The 24,029-nt window shown below is 38.8% G+C and overlaps 2 protein-coding genes across 3 annotated transcripts in view; one reads left to right on the plus strand and one right to left on the minus strand.

Annotated features, from left to right (window-relative positions):
• On the minus strand, nucleotides 1–5,706 carry mrpl21 (mitochondrial ribosomal protein L21). 2 transcript variants are annotated; one of them, XM_057843667.1, is made up of 3 exons: nucleotides 5,601–5,706; nucleotides 5,188–5,416; nucleotides 1–2,435 (listed from the first exon to the last, which is right to left on the minus strand). In XM_057843667.1, exons 1-3 carry the CDS (start codon nucleotides 5,642–5,644, stop codon nucleotides 2,139–2,141), a joined length of 570 nt encoding a protein of 189 aa, XP_057699650.1. In that variant the 5' UTR covers nucleotides 5,645–5,706; the 3' UTR covers nucleotides 1–2,138. The 2 variants fall into 2 exon arrangements, with proteins under 2 accessions (XP_057699650.1, XP_057699649.1); XM_057843666.1 differs by having other exon boundaries at nucleotides 3–2,435; nucleotides 5,188–5,466; nucleotides 5,601–5,627.
• An 11,552-nt stretch (nucleotides 5,707–17,258) lies between these two features.
• wipf2a (WAS/WASL interacting protein family, member 2a) overlaps nucleotides 17,259–24,029 on the plus strand; it is a 33,895-nt gene continuing 27,124 nt past the window's right edge. The window contains exon 1 of the mRNA XM_057843764.1: nucleotides 17,259–17,850. The gene's annotated coding sequence lies outside the window, so the exon portion shown is untranslated. The remainder of the gene's footprint in view (nucleotides 17,851–24,029) is intronic.

The following is a 24,029-nucleotide window of genomic DNA, read 5'->3' on the forward strand; positions in this document are numbered from 1 at the left end:
TACTCTGTGGGACCATAAAACACAAGACAGTAAAATAACACACAACTTAAACATACTACTGAATAAAAGACAAAAGAATAAATTATTGTGCAAAAGTTGCTACATAGCAGCATCATGAACAATTAGTGCTGTTCAGTGTTGAGAACGCGGATGGCCCTGGGAAAAAAAACTCTGAGTCTAGTTGTACGTGATCTCATCGCCCTGTATCTCCTGCCAGAGGGCAGCAGTTCAAACAGGTGATTAGCAGGATGGGAAGAGTCTTTAATAATGTTCTTAGCTCTTTTAAGGTGTCGCGCAGCAGCAATGTCCTCCAGAGGTGGCAGAGAGGAGCCAATAATTTTCTCCGCTGCTTTCACCACCCTCTGCAGTGATTTTTTTGTCCGCTACCGAGCAGGTTCCATACCACGTTGAGATGCAGTAGGTGAGGATGGACTCAATAGCTGCTTGGTAGAAGGCAGTCATTAGTTCCATGCCCGTGTTGTTCCTCCTGAGGCCCCTCAGAAAGTGGGAGTCTCTGGCGAGCTTTCCTCACCATGGCCGAGGAGTTAGCTGACCAGCAGATGTCATCAGATAGGTGTACGCCGAGGAATTTGAAGGTCTTTACACGCTCCACACGTACTCTGTTTACCCAGAGAGGTGCCGGTTCCGAGGCAGGCACCTTCCTGTAGTCCACTATTAATTCCTTGGTCTTGGTGGAATTCAGAACCAAGTTGTTCTCCAAGCACCATGCTGACAGTCGCTGTACCTCATCTCTGTAGGCGGTTTCGTCTCCACCGGAGTTGAGACCAACAACAGTTGAGTCGTCAGCAAATGTTATGATGGTGTTTGATGAGTGGACAGGTGTACAGTCATGAGTATACAAGGAATAGAGAAGCGGGCTCAGCACGCAGCCTTGAGGGGCTCCAGTGCTCAGTTTGATGGTAGGGGATGTGTAGTGGCTGATAAAACAAATACATAAATGAGGATCTAAAAAGAGCAATTTGCTAACTTACGTAGCGAAACTCCGCTAGCTTAAATTCTATAAAATGCCATCGTTTTTTAACAATGCTTCTAACAAATGGTTCAAAACATATTCCCACAAAAAAAAAACGTTTAAATATACCGATAAATTACGAATACTTTTAAAAAAAAACATTAGCTCAAACAAAAACTTAGCTTAAGTTTTACTTAACAGGGAGCAGCTGGATTTAGCCATGGGAAATGAGTTACGTATTAGTACATATATGTACATATTCAGTCGCCACTAACGGACAAGGTATCCACCCAAATCAATGAAACTAAACGCAAACACTTTCAAAACCATTACAACTCCACTTTATTAAAACGAATACTCAAAGCAGCAAAATTCCAATCTTTTTTCTAATCGAATTATTCGAGTTAATCGATTAATCGTTGCAGCACTAAAAGAAAGCACCTGATGAAACATGTATTTTAACGAGCTGTATCTTGTTGGCGTAGCTTGATGTACAGGTTTTGAATGAGGAAGTAGCAATTGAGTCAAATAGCAACAGACGGAATTTAATCCCTTTAACGTGGGACTGAGTAGGCCAGAAACCCAGGATTTGTTTTCAGCAGATTCCTTTTTGAAGGCTACCCAAGAAATTCTACCGGCAGAGTTTGAAAAAGATTTTATAGCTATAATTTAGCATCTCTTAATGTATTGAGAAACAACTCATGAAAAGGACTTTACAGGACCTTTAAAATTTTTTTTAAATGGTTTACCATAGCTGAAATTTTTCTCCTGTTATCAGGCCACCAACACAGTGCCCACGTATATAATTAGCTAAAGATGGCACCACAATGTTCATGGGTGGCATAGGCATGCAATAATGTATTTGTTCTTCTCTTCTGCATCTTTCCCCCAAACCTTCTCCGAATAAATGAAACATAAAAAATGTAGACAGTCCAAATATGCAGTCATATTTCCTATGACTTCTATGTAATGTCACGAATCAATTGATTTCTCACACTATCAATTAAACAGTAACACACAATTTATTTCTAAAGCCGTTTACATTTTCACATGATCGGTTTCATTAACAGTCCAGGGAAATCACAATGTCCCATCACTGGTGAGCGATGTTTAAAAGAGGCCATCAGGCACCATCTTGGCCATCCTTCGTCTCGCTTCGGTGCCCTCACGTGAGCGCAGGCGCCAGCTGGATGCGGTTGATCCTGAGCACGGTCTGCGGCTGCACTATGATCCTCTTGCGCTGAAAGCGGTGCCTCTTCCAGAAGCGCATGTGCACTTTGGGCCACGAGTCTGTCCTTTCCAGCACAGTGGCATCCACACGAACCAGCTCCTTGGCCAGAAGCGGCCTGCCCACCAGCGTGAAGTCACTCGCCCCCACCAGAAGCACCTTCTCCAGGCGCAGGCGCTCGCCGCACTCCACCTCTATGTCGTTCTCGATAAGGATCAGGTCCTCGTCCGTCACCTTTGGAAGGGAAGTTTTCGTTTGTTATGCAGGTGATTTTCAAACATATGCTCCTAGCATTTGGTCGTGGTCCTCACGGACATTTGCGGGTAATATGAGCATTTGAATGCACTTATTAGGTATTTTCATACTTTTATGGCCTCAATATGTTAACAATTGTAATGTCTGATGCTCTTTGCTGTTTTAATGTGTGAAGGAGTGAAACTTCTATAGGCCAGGGGTCAGCAACCAAAAATGTTGAAAGAGCCATATTTGAGCAAAAATGTGTCTGGAGCTGCAAAATATTGAAAGCCTTATATAAGTATTATAATGAAGGCATGCTGTATGTATATATATTAGCTGTATTAGCCTACTATCAAAATGACTAAGTTAGCCACAAATACATGAGCTTTCATGACTACCTTATTTTTCGCACCATAAGGTGCACCTGAATGCCTCAAATTTGGTCAAAAGTCAGCATTGCGCCTTATATATGGATGAATATTGGTCAATCATTATCATCATTATGCATCTTGTGGATGCATAATGCAATGCCAACCATTTCACTACTACTACTGCACCTTAGAATGAAAGTGCGCCCTATACATGAAAACTGTTTTCATATAGGCCATTCGTTGAAGGTGCGCCTTATATGCCGATGCGCCTCATAGTGCGAAAAATAAGGTAAAAGTTTATTCCCCCTGCAGTGCAAGAGAATGACGCACCACAGGTATAGACCCTACTCACATGACGTCACAACCACGCCTCCGCGCCATATTGTTCGTCAACTCGTCAAAATGGTGAAGGCGTGTGTGGCGGTTGGTTGCAATAACAGATAAGATAGACGGAGAGACTTGAAGTTCTACCGTATTCCGAGAGACCCGGAGAGGAGAGCGAGATGGACTGCTGCAATTCGACGAGAAAACTGGGATCCAAACGATTACCACGGATTATGTAGCTGTCATTTTATATCTGGTAAGATGCATTTAATATATATTTAGAGGGTTTTGGGCTGACAACCACAATTAAGATCATTAATCGCCGACAACATGCAGTTTCAAATTCAAGATGCTTATTTCTTCCACCATCATTACATTTTGAATAATATTTAGCTGGTACCAAGTGAAAGAAGCTGGCCTCGTCTCCGGATCATCAGTTAAACAGGTGTGTCCAAACCTTTTGCAAAGGGGGCCAGATTTGGTGTGGTAAAAATGCGGGGGCTACCTTGGCTGATTTACATAGAACAATATATTTAAACAAATGTTAGCAAGCCCTTCTGTGTGTCACATTTGCTTTATTTTTTTTTTTAATTCATAATTTCAACAGTCTCGTCTTTGTGGCGTTCTCTTTCGACACTCGGGCTCTTGCGAAATACTGCTGCTGTGAAATTAAATTAGCTTGAAGTTGCTATAATTTCTCACTGCGTATCTTCCCTGTAATGTTGTCGTACATGTCTTGTTATTATCGCGTCACATCGAACTCTTTGAAAACAGCGACTGTCTCTTTGCGAGTGACGCAGACACAGTTGTTGCATGTTTTATTGAAGAAATAGTCCAATATCCACCTATCCTTGAAGCGTCGGCCATCGCAGTCAACTTTTTTTTTTTTTTAACTGATTGTCGCCATTTTAGAATATTGGAATTAAAGGGTCACACGGGGGTAATGTTGGTTAGAGTGCTGATGTTAAAGTTTTTCAAACTTTCGTGAGAATAGGCTGATTTTGTGTGGACAAGATAGTTGTAGATATCAGGGTAGCAGATGTCAGGCAGAGAGGGCGGAGACAGCGGGTCGAAAAATATCGATTTAGGCATCAAATATGGTTCTGGCGAATGGATAGACTGAAGCTTTTCCTTTTATGCAACGCATCCAATGAGTTTACAGCGTCTTAAAGCACCGGGGCTTCCATGAATTGCTCTATAAACTGAACGACTAATTGAAACCATTGAGAATAGGGCTAAACAGAGACGGACAATATGGTGGCCGGATACAGCGACACGTCATTCTGTGACGTTGGTGAGTAGGGTCTATAGGCATTCTATAAAGTCACAGAGGGGTCTTTTTTTCCGGATGCTAATTCAGTCAGATAATACTTGTTTTGTGAAAGCTCACATTTGGCTAACATACTAACTAACTACTACTAACTTTGGCTAACAACTATTGAAGCATTTAAAGGTGTTAAGATGTGAAAAAAAAGACTTTGATGCGGACTGAATAATTTAGTTTGTCTCCAGAAAATTGATCAATATAATTTAGTTTGTCTCCAGAAAATTGATCAATGTCCTTAAACTGATTTTCTTTTAAAAGAAAATACTGCTGCATATTAATCTTTAGTAAAGGAAGTTAAAATATTAAATACCAATTTGATGTTTTTAATACTGTATATTTTTACGAACTACTGCATGCGCAGTTAAAGTTCCGCATGCAAAATTTATTGTAATGTTAAAAGTGCATGCTGTTATGAAAAACTATCGGGATCGGAGGGTCAGGCTTTTCAAAAATCTGTGATTTGCTCAAAATGGTGGCGAAACAACTTTTGGAGCAATGAAAAGCCTCCAATCATGCCCACCAAGATGTTGGCAAAAGTATCGTCCTGTTTGCTTGCAAAGCAGGAAAGCAGCAAATAAGCCATTTTCAACGAGTAATAGGATAAATCCACGAACATGCGGGGGAACACTACCCCGTCACGTTGCTCATTTGACCTTTCAAAGTTAACTGTTCAGTTATAAAAGATAAACATGAGAAATTGTTTATTCTTCCGGCAAAATCATCACACCTTCCATTGTCGGCCTGCGAAGTGCACCACAGCGAAGAGGCGCCCATAGTCGCCTTGTTCGATCAGCCGGTTGACGGCGCTCGTCAGGGCGGCGTGTTGCCGCCGCTGCTCCTCCTCCGGCACCAGCTTCGTCTCCGGCCAAGGAGGTCTGGACAGCGAGGTCAGAGGCACTAAGGCGCCACTAACCGAGCTTTGCAATCGGGCTGCGGCGGGATGAAGGACGGAGGCCCTGCAAGTCAACAGGCGACATGTTCTCCACAGCGTCGCCATCAGCGCCATCTTTAACGTAAAGTGTTAGTGTGCCAACCAGAGATGTTCTCAAATAGCAGATTAAACAAGACTTCCAATTTTCACTATTTAATGTCTATATCGGTAAACAATTTAGTTGTTTGAGTCAAATATTTTCACAATACCATATTTTCCATACAAGCTGCTTGTCCATGTGGTTTAGATGCATTTATGCGATGTTTTTTTTTTAGATAAGTGGCAGCATTGTGTCGTGAATGTGCCGTAAATCAGTTTTACCCCTCGAAACAACAAGTTCGTCACAGAAGAACCATAAAAAACACATATTTCCCATTTACAGTCATAAAATTATAATAACTCTCTAAACAGTAAAAATGTGCTTTGCGTTTAATTTGAATAAATTCTTCATGTAGAAAAAGATGTCCACATTATTGGTTAACTGCGCATGCGTCGCCTGTTACGGTCGAGAGATACTCTCAACTAAAGATTACATTACCAGTTGTATTTGACGAGTGTTGTTATTGATTTTGGTTTTATTGATATTTAATATCGTTAAATGTATTTATTGACCATCACAAAATTATATATAAAAAAACACAATATTTATTTGTAATCATAACATACATACAGCTGCAAACAAAGTATTTGAACATCTGTTTATCAGCTAGAATCCTGACCCTGAAAGACCTGTTAGTCCACCTCATAAAAGCCTACCTCCACTCCATGTATTATCCTGAATCAAATGCACTTGTATGAGGTCGATAGCTGCATAAAGACACCTGTCCACCCCACACAATCAGTAAGACTGAAACTTGTAACGTGGTGAAGACCAAAGAGCTGTTCAAAGACACCAAAGACAAAATTGTTCACTTCCACAAGCCTGGAAAGGACTATTGAGAAATTGCCAAGCAGCTTGGTGAAAAAAGATCCACTGTTGGAGCAATCATTAGAAAATGGAAGAAGCTAAACATGACGGTCAACCTCAATCTAAGTGGAGCCGAATGTAAGATACCTCGTGGGGTATCAATGATCCAAGAAAGGTGAGGAATCAGCCGAGAGCTGCATGACAGGAGTTCGTCAATGACCTGAAAAGAGTTGGGACGACCGTTTCCAATGTTACTATTGGTAATACACTAAGACGTCATGGTTTGAATCATGCATGGCATGGAAGGTTCTCCTACTTAAACTAGAACATGTCAAGGCCCGGCTTAAGTTTGCCTATGACCATTTGGATGATGCAGAGGAGTCATGGGAGCAAGATGATGGTCAGATGAGAGTAAAATGAACTTCGTAATAATTTCGTGTTTGGAGGAAAAAGAATGTTGAGTACTATCTCAAGAACACCAGCCCTACTGTGAAGCATGGGGGTGGTAGTATCATGCTTTGGGGGTCTTTTTCTGCTCACGAGACAGGACGAGTGCACTGTATTAAAGAGAGGATGACTGGGCCCTGTATTGGGAGATTTTGGGGATCAACCTCCTTCCTTCCATCAGAGCATTGAAGATATGTCGTGCCTTGGTCTTCCAACATGACAATGACCCGAAGCACACAACCACGAAAACCAAGGAGTGGCTCCGTAAGACCAAAGCACACGGTCCCAGGCTTCCACTGGGATGGCTTCAACTGGTCAGATGAGACCAAGATTGAGCTTTTTGGCAACAAACTCTAAGTGGGTCTGGCGTGCCACGAAAGATGCGCATGCTGAAAAGCACCTCATACCCCCTGTGAAGTATGGGGGTGGGTCAGTGATGCTGTGGGGCTGTTTCGCTTCCAAAGGCCCTGGGAACCTTGTTAGGGTGCATGGCATCAAGAATGCTTTGAAATACCAGGACATTTTAAATCAAAATCTGTTGCCCTCTGCCTGAAAGCTGAAGATGGGTCGTCACTGGGTCTTTCAGCAAGACAATGACCCTACACATATGGCCAAATCTACACAGACATAGTTCACCTGACACAAAATACCTATCAATATGCTCCTGCCAAGAATCGGGATATTGTTTTAAAAAGGTGGCAATGTTTAAAAAAAAAAAAAAAAGGGACCAACAAGTTGCTATCAAAATCTTCCACCATAATAGTGTCTCAGGTAACTCTAAGGCTGCCATTGACGGTGCTCGATGCCCAATCCATTTAGACTGGGAACATTCGTTCATTCGAAACAGGGCTGCAGCTAGGATCGATTATTTTAGTAGCCCATTAATCAATGAAGTATTTATTTAGGATAATCGAGTAATTGGGTAAGGAACATTAAAAAATCAAAATACCTGAGCCTCACACAGTATATAAAACAAAAAGAGGATCTATGTACAACAAAAGAACAATTGGCTAACTTACATAGCAAAAGTCCGCTAGCTTAAATGCTATAAAATACGAACGCTTTTTTACAATGCTCTTAACAAATGGCTCAGACACATATTCCCACAAAAAATGGCTAAATTTACCTTTAAACTAAATTATGAATGCATTAAAAAAAAATCATTAGCACAAACAAAAACTTATGTTGGTCTTAACAGGGAGCAGCTGGATTCACCCATGTGAAATAAGGCAGACAAGAGGGCAGTGTATGCACCCCAATCAATGAAAATAAATGCAAACACTTTCAAAACAAACCATTACAACGCCATTTTAATTAAACGAATACTCTAAGCAGCAAAATTTAATATGAATCTTTTTTTCTAATCGAATACCCCACCTACACCTAATCATTTGGGTGATTCCCAGGTCACTTCCTGTTCTGTAACTCAAAATAAACAGGAAGTGACCCATAAAATACCAGCAAATAAACAGGAAGTAACTGAAAATCAACATGTAAATGACCTTAAATGGCCCAAAATTACCTCATTGCCTGGTAGTGGCTGCCAATGACGGCGATAGACGTTCAATCCGTTTGAAGTGGGAGGGATACTGCCACCCTCCCACTTAAAATGGATTGGACGTCTACTAGTGATAAACTCATTCCAATTCACAGTAGAAGCTTGTTTTTCTGTTTATTAGTTGTTTGTAGACCAATGTATCGGTAAGTGTTGTATCGCCATATCGTCAGATCATCATTATCGTGAGCTTTGTATCGCAAATCGAATTGTATCGTGAGGTAACAAGAGGTTCCCACTCCTACTGCAGTGTGTGTAAACCTGGTGAAAAACAACAGGAAAGGTTTGACCTCTGCAATTACAAACAAAGGCTACTGTACCCCCATCCGGCAAAATATGTCACTAACTCCATTTATGTCCAGTTTGGATCTTTTACATCCATTCAAAAGTGAGATAATTTCCAGATAACACTGAATGACATCTGTCATAAGCATTCATTATTGCTCATGACAGTGTCATGTCATAATTATAATTGTCTGATGACAGTCTTATGTTGCCACTGTCAAATAAAGTGTTACCAAATACCATAACTCTTTATTAATGAAACAACTGGAACAGAAACTGAAGAAATAATTCGCACAGACGATGAATTTTGATTTTCTGCAGTGCTTCAATGCATGCTAGGAGGCAGGTTGGACAACAAAAGTGTTGACAGCGGGTGGCAGCAGAGGTTGACTGTCTCCCTCAAGGGAGCTGTGATGGCCAAATGAGGCTTCTTGAAGCAATGAAGCTTTGCATCCAATTGGTTCAAAGCTTCATGGTGGTTCATTTGGTCTTAAAGTGTTACCTGTAAATAACTTTTAGTGTAAATATATCATAATACAGTGCAGGCTGCGGCTTATAGTCCAGTGCGGCTTATCTATGTGCAAATGTCGTTTTCGTGCCAAATTTGGTGGGTGGTGGCTTATAGTCAGGTGCGCCTTATAGTGCGAAAATTACGGTATTTGCAAAAGGTTTAGCTGTAAACTCTGTCCAGCCATCTGTCTTTTTTTCTGAAATCTTAATTTAAACTTACACTGGCCAGCAGGCACCTAAGAGTGCCCACTAGGCAGAGGACTACGGTTGACCCGCTCACTACACCTGCCTGCTGGCCAATGTGATGTCAAGTAGATGCGGGGGTGGCTGAACAGACTTTGGGCTTAAAGGTGTGTGAATTGCTTTTAAACTGTATCTCATTTACTGCCATTGACAGTAATACTGTAGATGTCTAATACACGTGAACTATGATTGTTTGGCAGTGATGATGACTGCCAGGTCTTCAACTCTAACATATTGGGCATATATAGTATTACTGTTATTGGTAATGAATGATCATGGCCTCTGAGGGGACGCTGTCATCTATGGGTGGCATATACCCAGTGGCGGACTTGGCAATTTTGGGGCCTAAGGCAAACATATCCAGGGGCCCTCTTCATGGGTCAGGGGTTAAAAAGGTGAGAAGGGTGTGGAGGAAATATGTTCCGGTACACTAGGGCTGTCCTAAACGACAAATTTGCTCCTAATTTGTCGGCCGACTAGTTTCACGATTAGACGACAAATCTAATAATTTCTTTTTTTTTTTGCCAATTTAGCAATGAATTTTTTGGTGACGCTAGACATGTCCCGATCGATCGGGATCCCGATCACGTCATTTTCAAAGTATCGGAATCGGCAAAAAAATATCAGCCATGCCTTTTTTAAAAATATATATATTTTTTAATTAAATCGTTTTCTAATTGTATTGTTACAAACATAATATGTTACACTCATCCAGAGTCTTTAGTTTAGGCTTAAGGTAGGGTTATCAAATTTATCCTGACAATGGCGGTAATTAATTTTTTTTTTTATAAATGTATCACGTTAAAATATTTAACGCAATTAATGCATGTGCTGCACGACCCACTCACGCATTGTCGCACTCAATCTGTAATGGCGCCGTTTTATCTATATAGTGAGGTAAAAGGCAGCATAAAATGAGTAGAGTGAATTTTGGCAGCCTTTGGAGCCTTTTTTAAATTGGCTTAAGCCTTATAATCCCTCTCCCTACGATTAGAAATATCAAGGGAAGCAATGTGGGGAAGCAAGGTAGCAATTGATCTTTTTCTTAACACCTTATGTTATTTCCCAACGCAGAGAAGATATATTAACCGGTAACACTATGCACAGTCATGGTTCCACTTCCCATCATGCATTTGGGCATGGCCACAGTATCAGCAGGGGTCGCGTTAACCGAATATTTTCCGTCGTTGACCGGTTTTTTAAAACGGTGACGGAAAAAACGTCCATCTGCCATTTTGACAGGTTGCAATTCACACCCCAGACCACGGGGTGGCGAGTGAGCATATTAATTAGCTATTGTCTCTCTTGATGCATGACGTCGTTGACCTTACTCGGAAAAATGTCAAGGCAACTGAGTGTTTGCCTGGCACGGCCAGACTGTTCTCCCTTTATTTTTCAAACACTGAGAGAAAAGTCTGGGACACAGCCTCTCGAGTAGGTACAAAATCAGTCGACAAATCAGATTTGTTTATTTGCGTGACGTGTTCTTCACGAGCAACGTCACTCTTGCGCGCCGAAAGTCGTCTCTACAACAAGACGGATGGCGAACGGGAGAGCCTTGAATATGTTCCAATCCGCGGTACATTCAGTTTTAAATGAGCTAAAACACATTGACACGAGTCATTGACAACAGTCTGTCTCGCGCTAGCCATGTTGAATAAACTCTGTTCTCCTCGTATGTTTACTTCTGCGCGCAAGTCCCTCGTCCTGCCCTCGTCGCTTTGCTAACGGCACATCTGCCCGTCGCTGATTGGTGCACTCCGCTGTCTGTTTGCCTCTTGTTAAGCTTGTTCGGACAGAATATTAATTAAAAATGAATGAAAACTAAATACTATTGAATATGTCATTATTATCATTTTAAAAATGTAAGTGACGGGTGAAAATAGATTATGACCGGATTTTTATGACACAGTCAGTCAAAATGACAGACAATGAAAAAGTCTAGCGCAACCTCTGAGTATCAGTTACTGAAAGCTCAACAAATACACTAGATGGCAATATTTAGTCACAATATACAAAGTCACAAGTCTTTCTATCCGTGGATCCCTCTCACAGAAAGAATGTTAATAATGTTTTGGAATTGGAATTGAATCGGGAGCAAAAAAAAGCAATCGGATCGGGAAATATCGGGATCGGCAGATACTCAAACTAAAACGATCGGGATCGGATCGGGAGCAATAAAACATGATCGGAACAACCCTAGTTGACGCTTATTAATTCACAAAACCATTTTGGAACACTTAATTTTTTTTTTATAAAGTACAAATAATCATGTAAATAACAATAAGTAATCACAAATAAACAATGAGGTTAAATGCTGATAGCATTTACTAGTGCAAAAGAATGGAAAGTAAACAGATTCAGAACACTGACTTTGCCTTTCCAACATTATTCAAAACAATTCTTAAAAAAAAAAAATCTAACATTAATTGTTATAGTATATTACTATATATAATAGTAGTATAATAATTATAATAATTATTCATTGCCAATCATATTTGTCGTAAAGAGTGTCATTTGAAAGCTATTCTTAGTGTAGAATCTGTATTCTGTAGTATTTACATATTATAATATTAATTCTGAGGTATGTGGGATTAACTCCAGAAATCGTTATTTATATGACCGCTGACCGAAAGCTCTACACTCCGTGAAAAACATTCTTCGTCATTGCTTGTGGTGTCACTAATAGATTTAATTTTTTTTCGTTAGCAAATGCTGTTAACCAGCTCTTGAGTGTTATTGCATGACTGATTGGAACTGTACTACATTGTTTCGCCATAGGGTGTGCTGTCGTTTTATGTTCGGTGTGAAGAAGAGGAAAGTTAAAAGAGGCATTAGTGGCCTGTTCTCAACTTCACCCTCGCTCACTGCACTTTGGCTCTCATGGAGAGCACGTACGCTCATGTGTTCGAAATAAACGATAGCCGACTTGTATTATAGCAAGTATGCTGCAAAAATAGCGAGCTTAGTGGCGTGAAAAGCGCGGGAGAGCTAAGTGACGCTAATGAACAGCTAAGCGGAGGTAAACGATGCTAAACGGGGCTAAGCGAAGCTAAACGACGCTAAATGAAGCTAAGCGACTGATACTCAGTCCGTCGTCATGGAACAGTCCATTGTAGTGCGTGCGTGTGTGTGTGGGGGGGGATAATATAAATGCAGCATTCAAATGGCTTTCTTTTTTGTTTTGTTATTTGTTTGTTTGGTATGTTGACATAATTATACATGACGAATAGTTGGGGGTGCTGCTGGCTCCGGTGGCCCAAGCCCTTGCTTGTTGGGGCAAGGGGCAGCTGGTTGAGGGCCCCCTACTAGTTGGGGGCCTAAGGCGATCGACTACTTCGCCTGAATAGTAGATCCGCCTATGGATATACCAAGTCTTCAAATTCGCTAGTATGGAAATTAGCCACAAAACCAAGCTTTATTGGTGATATTCTTGCCTTCAGTGAGAGCAATCCAAATGGCAACAAGGGTCGAAAAGATAATGGACAGCACACTAGTCAGTTAGCCTGCTGTGTCCATAATTCTCGCGCTAGCGTTCAACTGCAATGTATGTCTTTTTGTGGCTTTCCGGTAACTCAAGGTGAGACCGTGAGAGCATGAGAGCGCATGATTAAAGACACCATGATTTTAGAGAGATATTATCGCATGCTTACCTTGTTTCGATCCAAAAAGTCAGTGTAGTATGTATCACCGAGTGTCAAGACACAGCTGTGAATGGCCACAGCGGGATTCTTTGGGGATTTTATTGGTGAAACATAGTAATATAACAATGGTCGCGATGTAGACGTAGTGGTCGAGATTTTCTTTTTCCAAATATTTACCCTTCTGAACTTTTTAAAAAAAAATATTTATTTGGATCAATTATTTATCATCTAAAATATCGGGGAAAATGTGACAGTACAAAAAAAATACAATTAAGCAATAGTTATGAGGTAGATATCCGTGACCTATTTACAGACACTATTTTTTTTCATTGTGACATAATTTGTTTCAGGGCCGGCCCAGGCCATTTGGGGGCCCTAAGCAAAATAATGCAAAGGGGCCCATATTTTTGGCCCACCATTTCGTCACAGTGTACTGTGAAACCCATACATGCAATCCAACCTATACATCCATATTTTGTATATTAATCAGATTTTGTTGCACTGCATGCTTCAAACTTCTCACCCCAAATGATTGTCAGTATTTACAGTAGATAGCGCCAAACCTTTTTCTAAAAGAGGAAAGAAAGAAGGAAGAAATTTTATTTTTTTAAGCTTGTAATCAAGTATCAAAACTCACAAAAGTCAAATAAAGCAAACTGTAGTAAACAAAAAAATAAAAATAAATTAAACAATTGCCAGATTGGGGGCCCCCAAGAGATCAGGGGCCCTCAGCAGCTGCATAGTCTGCGTATAGGCTGGGCCAACCCTGATTTGTTTAAAAGTTTAAAATATGTGTGTGAATAATTTTTTTAAGTCTTTCTTTTTTTAACTAAATAATAGACATCAATTAATGATTCTAAGCTAAAAATGATAGACATTTCGAAATGTAAAAATAGTTAGTTACCATCTTTTTATGGCTGGGTTGAAACAAAAGCGGTTGCGCGGTGTCTGTAAATGGGTGTCTCCAGGGTAAAACGGATAAATTAAAAATAGTTTGGGGCTTCATGTGCCATGAAACTGCTATGGCAGCATATAGACATATTGTTGTATCAAACACAAACGTTCTTTTGGCTTAAAATACAGCAGTTTATTTTGAAGATGGGTGCAAGAACAGAAACTGCTTTTTCAGCCTTGTCTGTGTTTTCCGCCACTATTATTATTATCATTATTATTATTATTAGGGATGTAAAGTTATGGTTATTGTAATTTCGTTTTTTTTTTTTACCTAATATGCTCTGTTCAGTTCATTTTTCATACAATAAGACTGTAAAAAATACTGAATGCTTTTATTTTAAAAAATGGAAACAATAGAACTTGTGTAAACAAGGGTTAGCCTTTTGCATATTTTCAATGACAGTCTTGTTAATTTTAAAACATAAAACAATTCTATCAATTATAAAATCTTCAAATTATAATTATACACACAAAAAAACTAAATTTTGAATCCTTAGCAGTAACAAATGTTAAATATCCTAGTTATAAAGTTTTTTGATTAACAGATCTGATTTTTCTTCAGAAAGCACATATCTAATTGCAGTGGTTTTCTTGCTTATTTTCTTAGATGTCGATTCTAAATTCATTCTGATTGTGCAGTTTTAGTCGATCTCTGAAATCTATTTAAATCTAAGAGCACATTTTTTGAGAGAATGCGATTAATCACACAATTATATACATCTGCAATGTTGCTCATTAATTATGTTGTATGAATACTTTTGTTTTCATTTTTACTATACAGTGATCCCTCTCTTATCGCTGCTAATGGGGAAAAGAATCCGCCATGTAAAGTAAAAAACTGCAAAATAGTGTCACTGCCCCATTTTTAACACTTTTTATACGGTATATAATATCAGTAAGTGTATATAAAATGATATAAATGCATATGTTATCATTAGAACATTAAGAAATAATTTGAAGTGTGTAAATAAAATATTAATTGACTAAAATACGCACTGTACATTCATTCTCTCACTCTCACGCGATAAATGTGTGTGTAAGTGTACACATGTAGATGTAGATAAAGAGTACATAAATATGTTTTAGAACTCTTTCATTCTTAAATCAAGATTAAAAAATCCACGATGTACTGAGGGCACGAAAGATGAGCCGCGAAGTAGTAAGAGATCACTGTATATTCAAGTTCCAGGTTGTTCTGTTAAATTTCTACAACAATTCATATTTCTATTCTACAGGAATGCACAACAGAACCAAATCATAAAATCACTGGCCTCCGCCAAACAGGGACTGGAATGATGGTATTGACCACCACTGGGGCCACCTTTGAAATATCAACCCTCATTTGGGAAAAGGCATTTGGGGAAGGCTATATAGAAATTCCGAGTGATGGAATCCCGGTTACAATCACAAAAAATGGGACAACAATTGTAAATATTAAGTGAATAAAGGCTATATTGTGGAAGACATTTTTGCTTTATTCATTTTGGTGACCTCTTTTTTCTTTATCTTTTCCAGTGTCATTTAAATTGCATTGACACCCATGTTAATTGATGCCACTAAGGCCTATGAACTTCAATGACATTGACTCCCATAAATGTCGATTGCATTGGCAAAAAATGTTCAATTCACCCCCACTGATTTCCAGTAATGGAATGTAATGAAGTAAATGAATTTACTGTACTTAAATACATTTTTTGTGGATCTGTACTTCACTTGAGTACAAATATGAAGTGGAAGTTTTACTTTGCTACATTTTACAGCACATATCTTTACTTATACGCCACTACTTTTCAAATCGTGGCCTGCTTTACACGTTAAATCTTGATTTGATGGTTTCAATTCCATGCCTCTCATGCGCACTCTTGTACAGTAGGTGGCGGTATCCATCTCATAGTCCCCAAATCAATAGGAAGTGACCTGATACCAATAGGACATGTCCCCAAAATGTTCCTAAATCAAAAGGAAGTGACCTGATATCGATAGGACATCCCAGAAATGTCCCAAATCAACAGGAAGAGACCTGATATGACCAGGACATGTCCCTGAAATGTCCACAAATCAACAAGAAGTGACCTCAAATGACTTGGACATGTCACTGAAATGTCCCCAAATTAAAAGGAAGTGACCTCATATGACCAGGACATGTCCCTGAAATGCCCCCAAATCAAAAGGAAGTGACCTGATATCAATAGGACATGTCCCTGAAATGTCCCCAAATCAAGAGGAAGTGTCCTTATATCAATAGGTCATGTCGCTGAAATGTCCCCAAATCAACAGGAAGTGACCTGTATCAACAGGAAGTGTCCTGATATCAATAGGACAGGTCTCCAAAAGTCCCCAAATCAAAACGAAATGACCTGTTATCAATAGGGCATGTCCCCAAATCAATAGGAAGTAACCTGATATCAACGGGACATGCATGTCCTTAAAATGTCTCCACATCAACAGGAAGAGACCTGTTATCAATAGGATATGTCCCCAAATCAACAGGAAGTGACCTGATATCACCAGGACATAGCCCCAAAATGTCCCCAAGTCAACAGGAAGTGACATGATATGACCAGGAGTTGTCCCCAAATCAACTGAAAGTAGTCAATATGACCAGGACATATCCCAGAAATGTCCCCAAATCAACCTTATAGCAATAGGACATGTCCCCGAAATGTCCCCAAATCAACAGGAAGTGACCTTAAAACAACAGAAAGTATGTCATAAATGTCCCCAAATCAACCTAAGATCTGTATCTCACACAGCAAAGCCCCATTTTCAGTTTCTGTTTCTGTGTTTTCTTATGTCATTTTTCTGTTGATTTGTGTGATATGGACACCCCGTGTGACTCCTGAATAAAGATTATATATATATATATATATATATATATATATATATATATATATATATATATATATATATATATATATATATATATATAGTTATATATAGTTATATATATATATATATATAGCTATATATAGTTATATATATATATATATATAGTAATTTCTCCAGAAATTGCTGTTTTTAGTCAAACATAACATAATCACGCTCAAAGGAGCGTGTTTATTTTGACTATTGTACATTTCTCAATTTTCAACCAATGTTTCAATTGTTTGGTTGTTCATAATAGTCGAACACACAGTAAAGTAACTGTCCACTTAAAAAATGTATTTTAGTGGCTCACTCACCCTAGGTTTGCTTCAAAGAACCTGTCAGAAAAGAATACTGTCTTAAGATGGCCGACGGTTACTAACGCCACCGACACTAACTCTTGACATCTAGCCCTCTAGAGCAACGCTTGTGACTGGTATCACTCAAATTTTCGGCGGTCCTTGAACGCACCGGCGAGTGAGCTGCCTCCCTCCATTTTGTGTCGCCCGCTTCGTTTCCGGGCTTTTGACACTCAAGTCTGCTTGCTTGAGAAATCACAATAGCACAAGCAGCAAAACGGCATGGCTCAACGGACGCGGCCACGGTATACTTAAAACTTCATTTCAAAGACAAACAGCTGGAACGTCGGAATTCATCGCCGCCTCCAAAAAGGCGAGGGAAAGACGTCGCTTCGCCAAAACTTATCGCTGGCCGCAGCGCCACCACTGACAGCTGCAAGTAAACAGCTACGTGCTAAGCACTTAGCTCCCATTAGCATTTAGCTATTTTGCTCCGGGACTAACCATAGACGACTGCGGACTATTAGCTGCAGGCTAACCGCGGCTGGTCTTGCAGCGCGAAGCTTAGCGGGGCGTCGTTAGCCGGCTAACCTGGCTGGGTGCCGGTGGTAGGAGTTTTCTTTTCCCTGCTTGCCAGCGGCCTGCTGTTATTTTTTTCTCCTCCGCCAAGGAAGAATTTGACCAACGATACTATTTCCCATTCATGGTTTATTGGGCGACGCCGCCTTACCACTTCGTCGTCAAGTTTGGGTGAGTAACTGGAGCTAACGTGACTAAATTACAGCATATACTTGAAGCTATCTGAAGCGTCCTACCTCTTTGGGTTATTAACATTTTAGTCTTAAAATCTATAGCATTTACGTAATATTTTAAATTTGTTTCCTTGACGTGTGGTTTAGTGTTAATAATTAAACAGTTGGTGCGTGTTCGTATGTGGGGTGACACCTTCACACGACTCGGGCCTTCCAAGTTGCCCGGAAAAGAACACAGAAACTCGGACATTCTTACTGCTGACCCAAAGACCTCCTTTCGTCCTTTTTTTTTTTTTTTTTTTTTTTTTGGTTCATTGAAAACCACAAGTCACACTTTGGTTGGAACGACGGAGGGTTGGTTTGTTGAACGTGTCCACTTCCGTGTCTTAGAACCTCGTCTTTCATATGCTGACCGACAGGGGGCGACTACTCTTGGTAGTTGAGTAGTGTCAACAATGTATAAGTAAACAGATGAAGAAATACAACGCTGTCTTGATTTACGAGTTTTATGGGGTGGGGTCCTTTTTAACTCATTCAATGCCAGTCATTTAAAAAAAAAAATGATTCTCAAGTTTTACACCCTTTGATCCATTGATACAAATAGCCCTTGAAGTACTAGCATCATGACTGACAATGAAATGCCTTAGCTCAAAAGAAGGGAATGTTCAATCAAAAATGAACGAACATTGGTTTTTCTTTTAATATGGTTGTACTTAAGTAGGGTGAAATAAATTTTATTTTATTATCTGTAGTCTCGTCATTCTAACTTTGAAACGATCCAAAAATTCACGCATCACAGGCTCTTTCCATTTCACCCCTCAGGTTTATGGATGCGGCAAAACCAATTTTTTTTTTTTTTACCAAAAAAGCCCAATTATTTCCAAAGGCATGAACATTTAAAATTTGAAAATTTTATCTCGTCTTACATTTTTTGTCTGCTTCACAAAATATATAAATATAAAAAATGTAGGTAATCAAAGCAAACAAAAGTGGTATACAGATTTTGCCAGAAATATACGGTTGCACCAAAGTTTGAGTAAATATATTTATTTCCAATGACGAAAGAAATGATCTAATATCAATTGGAAGAGACCCCCAAAAACACTAATATCTACAAGAAGTGACCCAGAAATGCCCTTAAATGTTCAAAAAAAGTGATCCTGGAATGCCCTTAAATGTTCATGAAGTGACCGAATATCAACAGGTAATGACCAATAAGTATCCTCAAATTAACAAGGAAGTGAATGAACTTTTTGACTTTTCTGTGGTGCTGTAATACAAATTGCATGAAATGAGACTTGTATAACATTTCCGAGGACACCATTTACAGTATTAAAGTTCAAATCTGTCCCTTTTATGTCCTAAAATATTGTCTATAATGAGTATTCATTACATGTGTTAGTTTCCAATCATCTTGTCACTCCTGAGCCATTTTAGCAACATTATTTTTGTGTCCGCTGATATTCGTTCCGAGTAGTCTCATTCTGGCTTTAGCTCCTAATCCAGTAAATACGTTACCAAATTCCACATTGAACAAAGGAGGTGAAAACTTTGGGTAAATATTGGAACTTGGAACACATTATTAGGGGTCTGATATATTGCACTTTTGGAAACTTTAAAGGACTACCATTTTTACATTGGTTGTGACCACCGAGTCACAAATAATAATCTTTATAGTCAATCTTATCTTTGTTATTTCAATAATCAATTATATACATGCATTTTTACGCAATACGCAAAACCAAAAAAAAGAACATTTCAACAAGTTCGACTTAAACCACCATTTCATGAACCTGTGGTTCTGCTCGACGGCATAGCATATGCAGAAAGTCTGCTAACCTTTTTACCGTGTTTGGTTTTGTGACATTCGATAAATAGGGGATTCAAAGCAGGGTTTTTTTTCCATAATATAGCTAGCTGAGCTTTAAGAAGACGTTTTTGAATTGGACAGCTCTTGAAAACAACAAATGTATAAGATGAACCCTTTTAAAATGGATCAGTACTTTTTTTTTTTTTAGAACACAATTTTGGAAAAAAAGGCATTTTTAATTAGACAATTGTGGTCAATAAAATGTCCTTTTTTGTATTGACAAAAGAGGAAAATTATATGGAATCTTATTTTATTATGAGAAAGATTTTAAAGTCTCTCAATTTATATAAAAAAAAAAAATCAACATTTTAAAAATAAAACTTCATTAACACTTTACATGTCGGCGGCGAAAATATTGCGCATATCATCTTTGAAGCCTCGTCATGCTGCAACTAAGTCACCCACGTGCCGCTTGGTCTCATTTGAAAGTGCGGAATTTGAGGTCCTCGCCCATTTTTACTTGAAGTCAATTGACCAAGTAAAATGGGAGATAATGTCATTTGAGTTTTATAGTTTTATTGCCCTCATAAATAGGCATTAAAACGCTGCATGGACCGTGTGTTTATGCCCATATTTCCATCATTTCTTGTCCTTTTTTAAAACCGAAAGACATATCACAGGAGCCATTGTGAGGTCAAGAAGGACGGACATGAACATTTTTCATAAATTGTTGCGCGACGCGCCACCGAAGGAGAGGGAGGCGACGTAGCGAGCGATGGCCGGTTGAATTGAGCGAGTGACTTTGAAGCTAGCAGAATGAATCGAAAACTAAATTTAGCGCAAGCTAATGCATTATTTTACAACTCGAGGAAGAGGATGGAGCAGATTTGTCGTGTTGTTCGGATGACTCGACGAGTTGGAAAGAGTGACAGTCCGACAGCACAAACGGCGGAAGAGTGGCCTGCGTGACGTAGTTTAGCTCTGCGTCCCTGTTCAAGAGGAAATTGAGTGGCATGCCTGAAAAAAACTGAACTTGTTTATTGTCACTATTTTTGAAAAGGCTTTTTTTCAATGTTTTACTTTTTTTCCCCACTATCAATCTTGTCAATTTGTATATAGATGTGTGTGTTCGAGAAGCTTGATTGGATGTATATACCGTATTGGCATGAATATAAGACAGTGTTTTTTGCATTGAAATAACACTGAAAAAGAGAGGGTTGTCTCATATTCACGGTCTAGACATTATACCCATTCACGATGCTAGATGGCGCCAGATATCATTGAAGTGATGTTCTGTCATGACAGATCTCAGCTACTCCCTATTCACGGCGCTAGATGGCGCCAGAGATCATTGAAGCGATGTTCTGTCATGACAGATCTCAGCTTCTCTTTTAGTTTAAAGAGTTTGCATTATTTTATTGCAATTTTTTTCCTTATTCAGATTTGTTTCAAGACTACAATTACAGTTAGACCTCACTTTGATGGTTAATGCAGTTATTGCAATTTTGTTGTTTTATCACAATAAATTGTTTTATTTTAGGGCTGCAGCTATCGAATATTTTAGTAATCGAGTAATCGACTGAAAATTCTATCGATTAATCGAGTAATCGGATTAAACAAATATATTTTTAGGTGAAGCGCAATTATAAATATACATGAGAAAACAAGACATTTCATCTGATCTTGAACCATTTTCAGTCAATCAATGTCTTTATTTTCGATGTATATTGCTAGAATTAAAAAAAAAAGACTAATTCACTGCTTTCACTCAAAAAAACTTTTAGATCTTATTTAAAAAAAAAAAAAAAAAAAAAAACATATATATATATATATATATATATATATATATATATATATATTACCTAAAAATGCAGTTACGCGTGATAACACACATCACTTAAAAGTTAGGATTTTTTCCCACGTGTTTCAATTGAATTTCTCTTTGTGTCAAGCCATTTTTAGGTTCTAGTTAAGTTTTAAGTTAGTCTAAACTGTAAGTCCTGATAGGATTTTGAGTTTTTGCAGCGTTTAAAATAAATGTATGATACAGGCTGTACTGGAGCACATTCGGGACCAGTGCTACTTGGTGTTTTATCCAGCAATGACTACTGAGCTAAAATTGATAATTAGCATGATTAAGTTTTTATTTTACACTCTCATCACGCCACAATGCTATGTTATGTTAAAGCCTGTATGTAAGACACGTTAGCCACGCAACGACAGTGGTCATAATTAATTGAAACCTAGTCCTCCGCAGGGCTAACTTTACGTGAGCTAGTAGCGACAGTAACGTTAATCTTATTTATTAGCGCTTAGCGCTCTTTATTAGCGCTTAGCGCTGTACTGCTTTAAGATGGCGGCTGTTTAATAACGCTGCCCAGACGCGGCCGAGTCTGTCATTGTGCATCTAGTTCAATATACATGTGATCTTTATGAGACGCATCAGACGCTAGCTGTTACCAACTTAGCATCGTGCGGGCTAGTATTTGGCAACGTCGGCGTCGTTTGTGGCGGCTGTCAGCTGCAGTAAGTTTTTTTTCCCCCCTTCTTCCTATCCGCACTTGACAGCGCATTGTCCCGCATTAAAAGTAGTCCGAGCAAAACGTGATGCTTAGAGCTGTCAAAATAAACGATTACTCGAGGTGAATAAAATTACTCGGATCAGTTTTTAAACTCGAGTTACTCGAGTTGCTCGAGTACTCGTTTCAGCTCTAGTTTATTTACATTTCAAAAACCAGAAGCCAGTCATTTACGAATGTGATTGCACTTTATTTTACATATTTAAATGTTCAGATATTAAGATTTGAATGAGGCAAAATAACATGCTTTTTCTCTCAAATATATTGTTATAATCATTTCTTTCAGCTGTACTGTAATTATTTTCTGTATAAAAATTAATTTGGTGTTCAAAAAGTCTTTTTTTCAAACTTGAGTCTTGAAAAAGAGGGGGTCATCTTATAATCAGGGCTGTCTTATATTCGGGCCAATATGGTAGTTTTGATGAGGTGATAAGTACAATACCTAACCTCACAAAGAGATCCTCCAAACCCTGTATGTGTTAGATGATACATATGTATTTTATATATATATATATATATGGCGACACGGTGGCTGAGTGGTTAGCACGTCTGCCTCACAGTTCTGAGATCGGTTAGCACGTCTGCCTCACAGTTCTGAGATCAAGGGTTCAATCCCGGGCCGAAGCCCAGCTTAGAGTTTGCATGTTTTCCCCATGCCTGCGTGGGTTTCCTCCACGAACTCCGGTTTCCTCCCACATCCCAAAAACATGCATGGTAGGCTGATTAGGCAGTCCCCTGCCTACTGCCCATAGTTAGCTGGGATAGGCTCCATCACCTCCGCGACCCTCGTGAGGAATAAGCGGCATGGAAAATGAATGAATGAATGTATTTATATATAGTAGTCCTTCTCAAAAAAATAGCATTTTGTGATAAACTTAATTATTTTCTGTAATGTACTGATAAACAACAAGTTTTCATTTGGTAAAAATGGCATTTGAAAATGTTTTCCTTAACCTTTTAACACCTGAGCCTATTTTGTCCGAATTTGCATGCCGTTGCCTTTATATTTCAAAGAAAAACGTTAACAATGGCCTGGTCCGGTCCCCTTTTTCAGGGCACCATAACCTTCATGTCCAAACTGTTGTTTTCTTCACTGACCAATTACTGTATAATCAACATTTTGGACCTAAAAAGAAAGAAAAATCCCAAAATCTTTTGTCAAAATTTGTAATATTGATGTCCCATTGATAACCAAACATGCTCCATGAACCGTTTTGAAGCTTCATAATTATTCAACTTGTTAGGATTAACATTCAGTCGAAAAAAATAAGACTGAATAGTTTTATATCTGACAATTCAACACAAACAGCAGGTATGGTCATAGGTGTTTTTTGGGCCTTTACACATACTATGGTCAAAACAGGGCTTATACAGTAGACCAACAGTGCAAAATAGTGAATATATATACTGGTCCTTCTAAAAAAAAAAATAGCATATTATGGTAAAGTTCATTATTTTCTGTAATGTACTGATAAACATTAGACTTTCATATATTTTAGGTTCATTACACACAACTGAAGTATTTCAAGCCTTTTATTGTTTTAATATTCATTATTTTGGACAAAAAGGCAAGAAAAAAAACTAAAATTCCCATCTAAAAAAATTAGCATATTACAATACCAATACAAATAAGTGTTTTTAATACAAAAAAAGTCAACCTTCAATTAATTATATCAGCTATGCACTCAATACTTAGTCGGGAATCCTTTTGCAGAAATGACTGCTACAATGCGGTGTGGCATGGAGGCAATCAGCCTGTGGCACTGCTGAGGTGTTATGGAGGCCCAG

Source organism: Corythoichthys intestinalis, chromosome 8 (assembly GCF_030265065.1).
Source record: "Corythoichthys intestinalis isolate RoL2023-P3 chromosome 8, ASM3026506v1, whole genome shotgun sequence".
In the NCBI taxonomy this organism is placed as follows: domain Eukaryota; kingdom Metazoa; phylum Chordata; class Actinopteri; order Syngnathiformes; family Syngnathidae; genus Corythoichthys; species Corythoichthys intestinalis.

Bases quoted from the DNA above. Each gene is read 5' to 3' on its own strand.
- mrpl21 (XM_057843666.1), bottom strand. The intron at 2,436-5,187 runs GTGTGATGATTT...TCCCTTCCAAAG, and splicing joins TCGCAGGCCGACAATGGAAG to GTGACGGACGAGGACCTGAT.